This window comes from Alexandromys fortis, unplaced genomic scaffold (assembly GCF_014885135.2).
Source record: "Alexandromys fortis isolate MF-2015 unplaced genomic scaffold, M_Fortis_MF-2015_v1.1 scaffold_170, whole genome shotgun sequence".
Classification (NCBI taxonomy): domain Eukaryota; kingdom Metazoa; phylum Chordata; class Mammalia; order Rodentia; family Cricetidae; genus Alexandromys; species Alexandromys fortis.
In genome coordinates this window covers 540,236-555,751 of record NW_026068084.1, presented here as the reverse complement: position 1 = coordinate 555,751, position 15,516 = coordinate 540,236, and the positions used below count along the sequence as shown (strand labels likewise).

The window sequence follows — 15,516 nt, the reverse complement described above, 5'->3', positions numbered from 1 at the left end:
ATGAAGATGTATTTACCAGCTTCTCTGTGGTAGGCTAGGGGTTACCATACTATCTGATGAGCAATGACTTGGAAAGTAGTGTTTGAAGGGTGAGTAAAGATCGAGGCACCTAATGTTGGACATTAGATAAATAGACCTATGTGTTCCGTATAAATAATCACTTCTTTGTGGTCTTCATCTTCCCTTAGGAGATAGACAGAATAAATAAATATGGCATAAATCGATTTCATATCATTCTCTATGACCTTGGAAGTATTGTATTCTATTCAGGCGGGGAATGAGAGTGATCAGGATGCTAAGTGAGACTGTCACACAGGAAGAACATTCTTTCCTAAGGTAGAGAAAGTGTGTGGAAGGTTTCTGGTAGAGGGCAGTTCCACCTCATGGTGCAGCAGGGGAGGAAGAAGTGGCTGAGAGCAGAGGAGGAGAAAATGGCTGACAGAGGAGGAAATGGCTGACAGAGGAGGAGAAAATGGCTGACAGAGGAGGAAATGGCTGATAGAGGAGAAGGAAATGGCTGACGGAGGAGGAGAAAATGGCTGACAGAGGAGAAGGAAATGGCTGACTGAGGAGGAGGAAATGGCTGGTGGAGGAGGAAATGGCTGACAGAGGAGGAGGAAATGGCTGACAGAGGAGGAAATGGCTGACAGAGGAGGAAATGGCTGACAGAGGAGGAGGAAATGGTGCAGCAGAGAAGGAAATGGCTGACTGAAGTTTGGGATGAAAGATAGCAATGCCTCTCAGTGACCTTCCTGCCGTGCTGTCATCTCCCAGGAACTACGTAAGTTGCCTATCCATCCCCTGACCCTTGTTTGGCTGTCATGCACAACGTAAGATTAGGAGTATTTGGCTATAAATCCTGACCTTGAAATACAGCCCCATTCCTGGTCTATGGAATCCTAAGATTTGGAAGAGTTTGTTCTTGTAGATGTATTATTAGAAGTCTGAGTCAAGAATGGAGGAATTTTGTAGAATGTCTCAATTCATATATCTGAACAAGGTTCTTGCACAGGTTGGAAAGAAGACAAAGAGGTCAAGAAGCCACCTCAAGCCCTGTGGACTTCAATCTTCTGCCATAGGTTCTATATTTCTGTTGACATAATTCAGTTGAATCCTTGGTGTCTCCTTTTCAACTGATCTGCCTTCTGTTTTGGAGCTTCTGCACACAGGACCTTTTACCCTCACAGACTAATCTGAACACATTCCCAGTGCCTTCCTGTGCAAAGGTTTATCAGAGCAAGTTTGACATGTGTATACAGGGGATGATTGAAATTATGTTACAATCAAAAGAAATATAAAATATGATACACATAGAGAAGACCTACTTTTGCTATATAATATCAAAGAAAATTGGAAATAAAACATCCATACAAATGAACTTCAGAGGGGAAATAAAAATAGCATCAGGAGCAGAGGTAATAACAAAACTATAATGCTGGAGAAACACAGGCAGAAATAACAACTGCCAGAGATCAGATAGATTCCCGATGAAAGGGGAAGAAAGGTAGACCAGGTAAAATTAACATCCTCTCCACAGGCCTCATGAGGCATGGGAGAGATGTGGAAGAAAGGTTGGCAAGGTTGACATTTGAGAATGAATAGATGAAGAGACACTGAGAGACTACACAATGTTTTTTGTTTGTTTGTTTGTTGTGTTGTGCTTCGTTTGTTTGGTTGGTTTGGTTTTTCAAGACGGCTTTTCTGTGTAGCTTTTGGAGTCCAAGTCCATCCTGGAACTCTGTCTGTAGACCAGTTTGGCCTTGAACTCAGAGGAATCCACCTGTGCCTCCCTCCTCAGTGCTGGGATTAAAGACATGCACCACCACTGCCTGGCCACAAGGGGGATTTCTGTGGAACTGCTTGAGCTGGGGAAAAATGGAGAAGGGCAGCATCCTCTAAATTGACACCAGGAAAATGGAAGAAGCATGGTAGCTACTGGTGCCACACAATAAAGGCCCCTTCTGTAGGTCTCCATTGGAGTCACATCTCAGCCACCAGATCCCCTGGCTGAGGTCTTGTGGACCAAGAGCTATAATGTTAATCATAACAGAACCAGTGGCCCAAGAATGTAACAGCCATGCCCATTACAGAAATCTGTATTAATAGTGGTATGTCCAGAAGAAAAAAGGAAGAGACCTTAGGCGTGGAAACCATCAAAGTGACTTTAACAGAAATATAAAACATTTTTTTTTATTTTGTTGTATGAGCTGGCTAAATACTTATACATTATGACTCATAATGTTACATAAATAAACTTAAAGGCACCAAAATAAAGAGAAGCATGCACTTGAGACAGTAAGGGGAGGTAGGAGAGATGGCTCAGTGACCAAGAGCACTTACTGCTCTTGCAGAGGATCAGATCCCAGCACCTGTGTTGGGCAGCTCACAACTACCTGCTACTCTGGCTCCAGAAGTCAGGCGAATTAATCTGGCCTCTGCAGGCACCTGTGTTTATATGCATGTACCCACATACAGACATAATTAAAAATAATAAATTTAAAGAGACAATAGGAGGACAGATCAGAGGGAGTTGGTCCCATTGCCATCTTCACCCAAGGCTTCTGCTACAGAGAAGGGTGTGTTTTCATTGTTAACAAGCTAGAGATGCTTCTCTGTAAGAGGCAGTTAAGTGAACAGACACACTGCTGAAGGCAAGCTGAATTGGAAGCGGAGCACAACAGGCGAACATGCTCAGTCATTTGAAAGCGTGAGTGTGCCTTCTTAGCAGTACAGTGAACAGGACACACGAAAGTTCATACACTCACTGACAGGAGGGCAGAGCCCTGCAGGGCTGTTCCCACTGACAGAGGAAGGCAGAGCCCTGCAGGGATGTTCCTACAGATAAAGGAAGGCAGAGCCCTGCAGGGCCGTTCCCACTGACAGTGTGGGATGGAGCCCTGCGCAGGGCAGTTACTGAGGCTTTGCAAACAGGAACCTATTTTTTTGTGGCATGGAGCAGGTTGTTGGGGGAGAAAAGGAAATGGGTGAGGAAACTATGCCTTAAGATTTGTAACTGGGTCTGCCATTAAAAGCTAGTACTACTCCTGCAGAGGACCCATGTTTGGTTTCCAGCACCAACATCTGGCAGATAACAAGTGCTTCTAATTCTAGTTCCAAGGGATCTAACACCCTTTCTCTGGCACCCAAGGGCCTCTGTACTCACGTATTCATGCACACATATATGCACATGACTAAATGTAAAATATATTTTTTCTAAAGATTTAATTTCTAAAAGTGGAAATGTATTTTTTTAATTATTTTGTGTATATGGATATCCTGTCTACATCTGTGTCTATGTTTCATATACATATAGTGCCTGCAGAGGCGTCAGATCACATGGACTGGAGTTAATAGGCAGCTGGGAGCTGTTATGTTGATGCTGGGAATCAAACCCATGTCTTCTGTGAGAGTAGCCAGTGCTCCAGCCCGCCATAACATGAAGTTTATCATGAAATACATATCCTGTGGAAGCTGTGGAATGAAAAACAGAAAGTACTTGTAACGTGCTGGCCCACCAGAGTTGAATACATACAAAATGTTCCCTTTAATAATTGATAAAGTGAAAAGGTAGAGGAGGGGGACAGGTGTATGTTCACTGTGGAGAAGTGGAATGTATGTGGAGCCTTTCCGTAAGTTCACATGTGTGTGTCACATGACTGCATGTGCTCACGTGAAAGATTTGAGTTCATGGGCACAAGTGTAGATGGGAGAATACAGAAAAGAAAAATTGTGTTATTACAAAGTAGAAGACCTGATGAAAAATGAACAAATCTAGATAAAAATGATGACTGGAATTTCATTTATTTATTTATTAAAGATTTCTGACTCTTCTGACTCTTCCCCGCCACTGCCTCCCGTATCCCTCCCCCTCCCCCAATCAACTCCCCCTCTCTCATCAGCCTGAAGAGCAGACCAGGTTCCCTGCCCAATGACTGGAATTTCTAAAGGTGAAAATAAATTCCAGAGCAAAAGTAGTGTGGCAATTCTGAGAGTCTATGTGGGAAAAGTGAACACTGTATTTCTGGGGATGCTCCCAGGGCCTTAGCTTTGTGCAGCATTATAAACAAGGCTGTGCCTCCTCCCCACGGGGGAGTGAGGGGCCCTGTGGAACAGAAGTCTCATTACATGCTAACATGTGACCAGTGTTGCAAGAGCAGACAGGGATGAATTCTCAGCTCTCTGTGCTTCAGATGCAAGAAGACCGAACATTGTGGAGAGCCCTTTAGTCTCTACCTGCTCCTGTGGAGAATGAATGGCAAGATAAGAATATTCAATAGACTTTTGATTCAGAACAGATAAAATATGCAGATGAGACAATGACTTTGGCTGTGTAGAAGAAGAAAACAAAGGACTTTTATTGTACATTTATCATCTAGGGTTGTCCACCCTGTGGCCAGTCATTTTAGGCATTTTGATCAGTCACCCAGAAGTGGATTTCTGTGGCGGTCTCCAGCTACTCCGAAAAGAAAATGTTTCTGTGGTGAGGGGTTGAGAGACACTTCTGTGTGGGTGAAGAGACAAGTATTTAGAATGCAGTTTGGAACTGTACTGGTTAAGGAAAGTGGCAGAGTGGCAGGAGCGGGGTCTTCTCACCAGCCAGTTGGTCAAGTTTACAGTGCCAAGCATGGTTTCCCTCCTACCGAGCAGGCCCACAGTACAGGTGGACAGCTGTTGGTTACCCTAAGAAATGAGCACTGTCCTTTGGTACAGCTTGCTTTTCTGGCCATTGTTATGGCTCATAAGCCTTACAGCTGGGTAGGAAATATAAAAAATAAAAGTGCTTTTGAAATGTCATATATACAAAGGAATTGTTTACCTATGCATCACTTAATGAGAATGGTTCATAAATTTCATCTAATCTCAGGGACTATCTAGTCAGTAAGACTTCGTAAGAATCCGCCAAAAATAGATTATAGACCGAAAATGATTTAGAGATGGAATTAGACAGAAAGGACAACATTGACCCTGAGAAAGCTCCTTGGTGCCCAGTAGCGTTAAAGGAGACATAGTGACAGAGTAGGGAGAACGAGGAACCCTGGTCTTGGAGTGAAGGCGGCTGGAAGGAGATCTGAGCGTATAAAGTAAGATGCATCTTCCAGAAAATAGGAGGGTATACAAGCATCAAATCATTCCAAGGACTTGTCTGAAGGTGCTGACGTCATCTCTGTGCTGATGGGAAAATTCAAATGATGAAGAATATTAAAAATAAACTTAAGCAGTGTCAGAAAGGATTTTATAACCACAAATTCCAGTAACCTGTTGCTAAACAGATTTGTGATTAGGTGATTAGATTGTTCCATTATCCAAAACTCTTCAAGTTTGTTAAAGGGGAATCCAGTATCATCAGCAGTCCGTGGTGACCCCAGGGGGTTGCATCTTTATTGTAACTGCCAGAGGGACACGGAGGTGGCTGTGACAACCCAGGTAAGGTTAGAGGATCTTGGCCTGAGACGGCCGCAGCTGTGGAGCTGGAGTCTTCCGTCCAACACTCTCTGTGGGAAACTTTAACATGCGAAGCAGTGAAGACCCACATCACCACTTTCTGGGTAGGCAGTGAGCGTCTGACTGCATCTGTCTCCGTGTCCCCAGTCCATCTTCCACCTACCCAATCCCACTTTGGAGTAATTCTGGTTCAGTTTGTGCAGATGCTGCCCTTCTCTCTCCTGCTGTGGTGGAGCACATCCAGTCTGTGGGAACTAACAGTCCTTAGACAGGTGTCACGGCATCATCATTTTAGCCACCCTTCCGTGCTCATCTGATGGAGGTGACAGGGCACTCTGAAACCGAAGTTTTCTGTAGTTTCCAGGAGTTATTTGTCTAGCTTCTTTTGGAAAGTCACCCCTGTGAACTTGTAGCACCACCTGTCTCATCCTTTTATATGAAATTCTTTTTGCACTTCTGAGGATGGAACCCAGGACCTTGTACACACTGGACAAGCGCTCTGCCACTGCCTACACCTGCCGCTTTTCCTCTGGTTCCTGTATATTCTCTCTCTCTCTCTCTCTCTCTCTCTCTCTCTCTCTCTCTCTCTCTCTCTCTCTCTCCCTCCCTCCCTCCCTCCATCCCTCTTCCTTTCTCTCCTTCCCCTCCCCCCTCTGACTTTATAGCATTTTATTCATTGCCTTTTATTTGCATGGGTCATTGAGGGAAGGGCACTTTTAAACATTTTGTCAGAGCAAGGAGTTGATGCTTTCAGAAGTACCCAAATGTCCACTCTAGTGACTAAATCACTGATCAGTCCATAGTTCTTTCAGAGTATCTGGTCTACAGAGTCTGCTGTTACCATTCAAAAACCAGCGGGATGCCAGCTGGGCACCATCCTTGTGCACCAACATTGCACAGCACTGGGGGACTTTGGCTTTTCTCTGTCTTATGCTGGCTTTAGAAGAGATTATGGAGTTGGGTTGGTATCAGCAAAACCTAGTGTTATCCAGGGAATTTGTGTGTGTGTGTATGAATATGTATGTGTGTACATGGATTTGTGTGTGTACATGGATTTGTGTGTGTATGTGTATACGTGGATTTGTGTGTATGTGCATGGATTTGTGTGTATGTGTGTACATGGATTTGTGTATGCGTGCCTGTGTATGTATGTATGTGTGTGCATGGATTTGTGTGTATGTTTGTACATGGATTTGTGTGTGTGCATGTTGTGTGTATGTGTGTGCATGGATTTGTGTGTGTATGTTTGTACATGGATTTATGTGTATGTATATGTGTGTACATGGGTTTGTGTGTGCGTGCATGGTGTATGTGTATATGTGTATGTATGTTACATGGATTTGTGTGTGTGCATGTGTATGTGTGTACGTGGATTTGTGTGTGTGTACATGTGTGTGTGTGTGTGTGTGCGTGCGCACGTGTTGCTGCTGGAGCCTGGCTCCATTCTGTGAATAGATTTCTGTCTTTGCAGCAGTTGATTCCTGTTCAACTCTGGAATAAACTGGCTCCAAATCCTTCCTCTAGGTAACCCTTCCCTTTGCCCTCCAGTGATGTTTCCACCTCATTGCTTTCACTGTGCTGACTCTCCTATCAAATATGTGTTATGACATTGTCTTCTCTGCCGCGGGTAATTAGATTGCAGCTAAGCCCTCTTAATTGCATCTGGAACACAGCTGGGATAAAGGACACCTTACATAGGGAGGCAAGGGTAAATGACAGGAGCTGGTGCTTGTGCTCCCACACTGTCTCCAGCAGATGCAGCGGGAGCATTCTCCCATCCATCACTTGTCTGCTTCTGTGAGTTCCTTGTCTCATACTTGCTGTCAGAAAGAAGTTTCTGGAGCCATGTGTCTCCAAATGAGTCTCAGAAATTAAAATTTCTTCTCAGAAGGAAATAACAGGCCAGAAATATTTTATTTCAAGTCTCAGTAGAATCTCTGTGACATGAGGCCTATTCCTGTTGGGAGACAGGCTCTCACCATTTGGGGCACTACAATAATTCAGCTTTCAAATAGGCTACATTACCCCAATATATACTTCTATATAAGAGGCTAGGCCACACCATTGGTCAACAGAAGCCAAGTGTGCTGTGAGTCCTAATTCATGCCTGAGGCTCCAGTTCTCTCCAGATAGAGGTAAGTAATACCAGCCTGCCAAGGTGGAGGCCTTGTGATAACAGAATGGAACAGGTTGGTATCTTGATAGAGTGGGTTTCTGTAGTTGCCAGAACAAAGCAGTCAGCTTGCTACAGTTGTTAAGTGTCTTCTGTGTTCCAGGCATGGTGTCTTCATGTTTACACATCAATACCTCTGTCTCACTGAATCTAGAAGGAACTATCCATTGCTCAGAAGGAAAATTGAGGCCCATGGAGAATATGTGCAGTTGTCAAGATCACACAGAGTTAGTGGTGGTTACAGCTTGGTACTCTTGGTAGAGACTGAGCAAATGATAGCTTCCTCTCTCATCCCTGTTGCTCACGGGGTTTATGACAGGGTGGGATGCACCAAAGGCACACTGGGGAGTTAATGAGGTAATAAACATGGAGGGCTGATTTCATGAGCCTGTTTATCCGTGATGAGCTGTTTTAGGAAACCATAAGATGAAATCCTCGGCTCTGGCAAGGACGGTGTCCAAGACCATGTGTTCTCACTGGTGCCTAGGTTTGCCTGGCAGACTTAGAATCTTATCACTTGTTTTGAAAATTCTGGTGTCAAGCCATCTGCCGAACATCTGCTGTCTTGTCCCTAAATGTGTCAGGGGACTGAGGCAGACAGCTGAATTCCCAGTTGTCCCATTGTAACATATGCCATTTTAGCGTGATAGGAAACTATGATCAAGCCTGCAGGCCTATAAATTACTGGAATGTTCTTCTCTGGAGAACAGATGACTGCCTTCTAAAAAAAAATATTTGTGTTCACGTTATGATGCCTTGTAAAAACACATGGAGATGGGGCTGACTAGGTGTCCGGAAGCATTTGACACATCAGGATCTAAATGTAGGCAGTCCTGTCGAGCAGTTGCCTCCCACTGCAGTGGAGAGCAGGTAACAGACAGTGTTGAAACTGAGCCTCTGGATCCATTAAGAGGAGAAAGGCTTAATGGGGGCCACAGAGGGGCTGGTGACCCAGGCTAAAAGTCACTTGCTCCCCCAAGTATAATAGAGGGCATGAGTAGGAAACCTTGATGAACAAGTTATTACTACTTTTTGTCATTTAAAAAGTGTGTTAGAGGTAAGGAGGATTCATGAAGAATCATCCCAAAGAACAGCAACTTCCTTCTCTCTGCACCCAGTCAAGAGTCTTCCTTCTCACCCTGTCTGCCTTGTCTTTCTCTCAGGGACGCTCTCTACACACCGAGACTTTCTAAAAGGACACCAATCGTTTCATTTTCCCTCCCCATTATTCCATGACTAATACAGGTATATTTCACACAGGCAGAGTGATACTTGGATGGAGCAGTATAAAGCATTAACCTTGTTAATTCATTGATTAATTGGTTAATTCATTATTAGTTAATACATAATTGTTTAATTCACTGTTCACTCAATACGCATTTAAAATGCATTTGATAAGCATTGTGTGCCTAATACTGTGAAGAGTCCCAAGGGCTCTGCTGAGTACTCAGACAATGGTCTAAGGAAGGAATGGACTTTATTTCTCATTTATTTCCACATTGAAAATGTGGAGCACTTATGTATATGTAGAAAGGGGTGTGAAATTTTGAATATCTCAAAATAATATAGGAAATTTGTAGTTTAAGCTCTAGCAAAGACAAGTAAGACCACTGACTTGCTGTGCTCGTGGTAATCTGACGCAGTGAGAAAGGATGAGAGAACTGGCAGCTGGCCCCTTCGGCGACTCCCGTGCAAGCCTCTGCCACCCTGTGGATGCCACTCCATCCCTGCCTGGCTGCAAGCCTGCTGCTCTAAGGAGGATGAGGGCTGGCCTCAGGTGGCCCCACAGAGACAATGAAGAGCCACTCTCAGAGATTCAGGAGCAGTAGTAAGGCGGACATGCTCCTGCTAGGAAGTCTCCCATGCCTCTGGGGCAGCGTGTGGACTAGTGAGAGCAAACCTGAGAGAAGGCAGATGGGGAAAAGAGCTGCCCTCCCTCTGCTGGGGATGTTGGTAGGCGCCAGTTTGGCAGTTAACCCCAAGAGGAGAAGGCACCTGAAGCATTGCATAGGGATTTGGGACTGGGGCAGACATGGTCACTCATGCAGACCTCTGCCAGAGATGTCACTAAACAAATCTATCAAATAAGGGCATGAAGCCCTTAGTGTTAAATTTTGCTCATGGAAAAGTGTTTCCCACTTGGTATTGTTCATTTTTTTCTGAGGCGATTTTGTTTTTTATGAAATGCGGCATAGCTGCACACAGCCTGGTCACCTTGAAGCACAAGTGCGTTACTAGTTAACCCCCATACTTTTCTAGATGTTTTGTGTGATTGGTTTTGTCACTTAGTAAAACACGTCATTATCTGTGATCTACATAAATATAGACTTTCCCTTTTAAATGACAAGTGAGTTGGTCTGCTTCTATTTCTAAGTACTAATTAGTGTCTTTGAGAAGAGGGAGAAGAGCCTTTCTCGTTGCTGAAACTCTTGGTACCTACACATAATGCGATTGTTGCTGGCCTGCCTCTCCAGGCTGGGCAGTGAGAGGGAGAAGCCTCCTTTCTCCACTGGGCCCCTTGGAAGGGCACAGGCATGAACACATGGGGCTGTGAATGTGTTTCATCCTGTCACCACACGTGAGACACTTGGTTCAGAATAAAGTTTGCATAAAAAATTAGAACCATAGCCACACAGTCTTCTGTAATTAAACTTACTTTATTGGGTGTCTCTCTAGATTATTTTAAGGGGGCTCAGCTAATCTGCTCAAACTGCTTATCGCTGTGCTGAGATCGATGATGCTGGTGATGGCTTACTACCTCCCAGTGGCCAGTGACTAGACGGCATGACTGCAGGACCAGTGAATGTGTTGATAAAGGGCTCCTGCTTCTGCTGCTGCTCCCCCGTCTATGACCTTACACTAGTGGCCTGCCTTCTAACAGCCTCAGCTTTCCTATCTATAAAGAGGAAGGCATTCTGCTAACAGCATCAATATTTAAACAAAGTGGGTAAAGCCTGCGAGAGTGTGCTATTGGCGGTGCTGTAAGACTGTGTAAATCGGGTGACGGGAACATGCATGTCAGCTGCCCTCTGTCACACAAGCCAACAGCAGAGAGAAGCACTATAGAAGGAGCTTCTTCTAGCTCAGAGCCTGTGATGTTCCGGTGAGTAGTCCTTGTGTCTCTTGAACTGGGCCCTAGTCAGGCAGAGCACGATGGCGGGAGGAGTGTGTGGACTGCTCGCTTCATGGTGGACAGAAGCAGAGAGGGAATATGGGAGGGGCTCCTAGTGGCCCAGCTCTTCTAAAAGGCCCATCTCCTGTATTTTATCACCTCCCAACAATTATATGATTATATGATTAATCCATTGAAGGAGTAGGCCAGAGTTCCCAGGAGGAACAAGTTTGGAGTAATTGGGCTCATAGCAGATTAATTTGCTCTTAATTTGAATCATAGGGGTTTTGTTCAGGATCACACACTTAAAGGGGCATGGGATTCAAATCTCTGTAACCACCTATCCGGCACTGTGAATGTAATACATTAATCCATTTTTGAAAGTCCAAGATTGACCACACACTTCTTAGCACATGACTATAAGGTCTAAATGTAAGAATGCTTCCCTTAAGACAGTCCTGAGCCTCTTATCTCAGTATGTGATGGTGGAGATTTCCATGGAAACCTAATAGTGTGAGAAATCCTCTAACTCCCAGGTGTGGTGAAACGGAGGCGTGAGAGAGATAATGCACCCAAGCGCCCCCCCCCCCCCACTTCAGTGTGGAGTCAGTATTCTCTGAAGTATGAAGTATGCAGGATAAAATGTGTGTCAAGGCTCAGCAGTGCTCAGAGCTCTGATAAGAACTTGTGCAAGGAAGCTGTCAGAGCTGCTGCTGTTTGCTCGTGCGCTCCTTTTGTTGTTGTTACTTGTGTTATAGCTTAAGTCGTGCAGAAGAGAAACATGCACATGTGCACACACACACAGTTTCCAATCAAAAAAGAAGCATTTCCCAGTTCTGAGAAATGAAAAGAAAAAGTATAAAAGCAACTGTAATACTTTTTAAGAAAGAAAACCATGCTACTGACCCCTGGGTTAACAATACTCGCAGTGTCATGTTCCTGACATAGATCCGTAAAAATATTCAGTGGGCAGTTAGTCTTATCTGTTTTCTAAAAGGGAAGAATCCTTTTATAATTTTGTGGTAAGCTAGTTAAAATGGAGGCATACACGGAAGCATCTGCTCACCGTTTCCTTTCGTGGCTCAGGAGCAAAGAGGCTGGCCAGTCAGTCTGTGGAATCACTTTTCCCGCAACTGCCTTCAGAATGCAATAAAAAAAAAAAGATCAAGATAAACAGGAATGCAGGGTCAGATTTCAAACTGAGGAAATATATACATGCCCATCCCCCAAATTCTCACAGTCATTAATCAATATTTTTAGAACCTGGCCAGACCTGATTGACTGCTTCAGTTATGATGTCATTGATACCGCCTTCCTCTGCTGAAAGGAGGCTGAGGACCCTGGGTTCCTCGCGGAAGTAGTTAGCTCTGATAGTCTCCATTGGCCAAGTCAGAAGGGTGAACCTAGAGGAATTGCAAGAGTATTTCCTGGCAATCCTGAGCGGTTGGCTGTGGCAACAAAACTGTGCTCAGCTCACCGTTCATAGGCTGCAGAAGAGGACAACTATTCCCTGTGTGATGTGGTCTTCACACTCAGTAGACTGTATCCCATACTTCTAGTTTGCAAGCTTCTGCGGATGGCTTGTAAGACCTCCAGAGTGTTTTCGTGATGAGAAGACTCCAGGCTGAAGGAGGCTTCTCACTTTCTCCAAGAGCTAAAAGTTCACTTGGTCTGGGGATGCAGTTTGAGTTGCCTAGCATGCAAAATGCCCTGGGTTCAGTTTCCAGTACCGTGTCCCCAGTTGTGGTGGCAGTGTGCCGTGAGTGTAGCACTGGCGAGGTAGAGGCTGGAGCTCTGGATGGCTCCCTGCCTGGAGGTAAGTTTCTGCTACTGTCTTTACTATTTTGCTTTTGTTATTTTTTAGGGGGTGGGTTTGTGTGTGTGTACTTATTTTTGTTTTAATAGGTGTATTCTGAGAAGACTGGTGTCACAGAAAAATGAATATATCACTCCCCGAAAGTCTCAATGACGTGAACACATCTTATTTTTTTCTGAGTGCATTTCATTTGTGTTTTGCAGCAATTATGTGTGGCTTTTAATATCATTTATTACCATTGACTCAATACCAGAGACTTCCATGGTCTCTTCAGCTCTGGCTGAGAGGAAAATGAGCCAGTGGGAAGGATGGACCACTGATGTGAGCGGAGGCAGTGAGGCGTGTTAGTGGTCCACTGTGCATCTCAGGGAAGCTCTCACATGCATCCTTCAGAGAAGTATACATAGATGCTCCGTGACACACCAAAAGTTAGATGCCAGATGTTTTCCCAAGATTCATCTGCACACAAGGTTTCCTTCACAAGCCTTGTCCCAAGCAGACATTGTGTGCCACTTGGATAAACAAGGGTCAGGGGAGTAAGGCAAGCCATGCTGTGTCTACTAGACCTGAACTTGCTGTGAGATCTGGTGCAAACTCTCAAAACCTGACCTGCTTTCTGGTCTTTCCTTCCAGATGCTGCATAACAAGCATGTGATGGTCCGTGTGGGCGGAGGCTGGGAGACCTTCGCAGGCTATCTGCTCAAGCATGACCCCTGTCGCATGCTGCAGATCTCTCGTGTGGATGGCAAGACGTCCCCTGTCCAGAGCAAATCCCCAACCCTCAAGGACATGAATCCAGATAACTACCTGGTGGTCTCTGCCAGCTACAAGGCTAAGAAGGAGATTAAATGAAGCTGGTCTCTGAAAGGAGACTCATGTGATGGCCTGTGTCTGTTCTATAGTGTAGCCAGTGTAGTTCACATGCTCTGAGAACCACGCGTCAGCAGGCAGGAAAAGGTTCTAAAGGTAGCACTATTTATTTTTAATGCATCTGTAGAACTTCACCTAAGGGGAAAAATTCTAAACTCAGAACAAAATCAGACAACTTGTAAGCAAATCATTATTTCTCAATATGTGAACATAGTATTTAGAACAAACCTTATTAGGAACCCAGTTCTAGGTACAGCCATTGGAGGAGAACATGCCCAGGAGACTGTATTTAGCATGTATGAAAAGGTCAACAGGAAGTGCCTGCTGTATGTCTATGAGCTAAAGCACCCCAGACACTTTTATAATGGCGGAGTTTTATAGCTATTTTTTACAATGACAATATGATAATGTGCTACTAAAATTGTCTGACAGCACTATACAGTACAGAATCTTCACAGCCATACTTAACTGGAAAGGCCGCTTCAGAGATGTTTACATTCACTTGGAAGATTGCCTTAAAGCTCATCTCTGATCCCTGACCAAACCAACCTCTGGGGTACTTTCAGATGTTGCCTGAGCAGCCCTTTAGGAATAGCAGGTACCTTTCACACACCTTACACATGTGTGCACGCATGCACACACACAGTAGCTATGTTTAGGATGATCACTTAGTGAAATTCACATGCATGAGCTACATGTACGTGGCACACGTTCATGTTTGGACGTACAAATGGCAAAGGTTCATCAACTTTGTGATTCTGTTCATCCCCAAGCATTTTCTTATTAAAATGTCTTAGTTAGTCCTATTCTTCTATGCTGTCTCATGAAGTAAATTCACTATAGTGAATGATGTTACAGACTTGTATACCCAGGACAGGGCTGTTTTGTACCAATGAACAGCAAGATATTGTCCACATTAAGATTAAAAACAAAAAATTAAAAAAAAACTCACACATTATCTGTTTCTGTATCAGTGCTTCAACCTAAAATAAAAGTTAATCTTCAAACTACTAATTTCCTAGCAAATATGAGGAGTGTCAAGTCATGGTTGTGTAGAATGTCTTCACCTGGGGAAGGCTAATGGAAGCAGTGTTTGTTTTCAGTAGCAGCGAGTGTGGACTTGACCATGGGAAGGACCTTACGTGCCTGTGGTAGTTTGAATGTAATGCCCCCATAAACCCAAAGAGAGTGGCACTATTAGGTGGTGTGGCCTTGTTGGAGGAGGTGTGTCACTGTGGAGGTGGGCTCTGCTGTCTCAGATCACTTCCTGTTGTCTGCAAGATATAGTACTCTCAGCTACCTCTCCAGCACCATCTCTTCCTGCACCCTGGCATGTTCCACCATGATGATAATGAACTGAACCTCTGAACTATAGCCAAGCCATCTCTTATTAAATGTTCTCCTTTATAAGAGTTGCTCTGTGTGGGTGGGGAGAGTTGTCCCCACCATCATCAGTGCCCGAGAAGATGGGAGAGCAGCCCCTGTACCTTGCCAGGGCAGCACAATAGAGCCAGCCCTGAAGTGTGAGCAAGGAGAGATGTCCCAATCACTCATCTGTCCTGTGGTAACATGGGTGGAGGGAGCTGCCCCCCCCCATGCCTAAGGAGGGATGAGAACTGACCCTGAGGTCACAACAGTGGGAACACTATCCCTAAACTCCATAAGCTGCAACACTTGGGAGAGCAGACCCTGCACCTCACCTGGGTAACACAACAAAGCTGGCCTTGTTGTTGGAAGTGTGGGTGAACCAACCCCAAAGCTGTAAGTATGGGAGAACTGTCTCACTACTCATCTTTCATATGGTGGTGTGAGAGGGTGAGAGATGCTTCCCTTACCCTGTACCCCTTCCCCCTTACCAGCTACAGCACTCGGGAACTGGGCCCTGCCTGTCGCCTAGGCAGAACAGCAGAGCTGACTGCTAGTCAGAGGTGATGGTGACCCATCTCTGATGTTATAAGCAAGAGAGAGCTGTTCCCATTATTCATTTGACATATGGTAGAATGGGCAGATGAGAGATGTCCTCTCCCCACCTCCCAGCCATCAGTTCCTGAGACAGGCAGAGAAGCTGGTCCCGGGTCCTAAGAGTAGGAGGGTTGGTTCTAT

General features: G+C 44.8%; 1 protein-coding gene across 1 annotated transcript in view; it reads left to right on the top strand.

Moving 5' to 3' along the window:
• The window catches only part of Gas2 (growth arrest specific 2), a 70,632-nt gene extending 55,688 nt beyond the window's left edge, over window positions 1-14,944 (top strand). Inside the window, exon 7 of the mRNA XM_050122128.1 lies at window positions 13,177-14,944. Coding sequence (XP_049978085.1) covers window positions 13,177-13,395 — 219 coding nt within the window. The 3' untranslated portion in view covers window positions 13,396-14,944. The remainder of the gene's footprint in view (window positions 1-13,176) is intronic.
• Window positions 14,945-15,516: the final 572 nt, after the last annotated feature.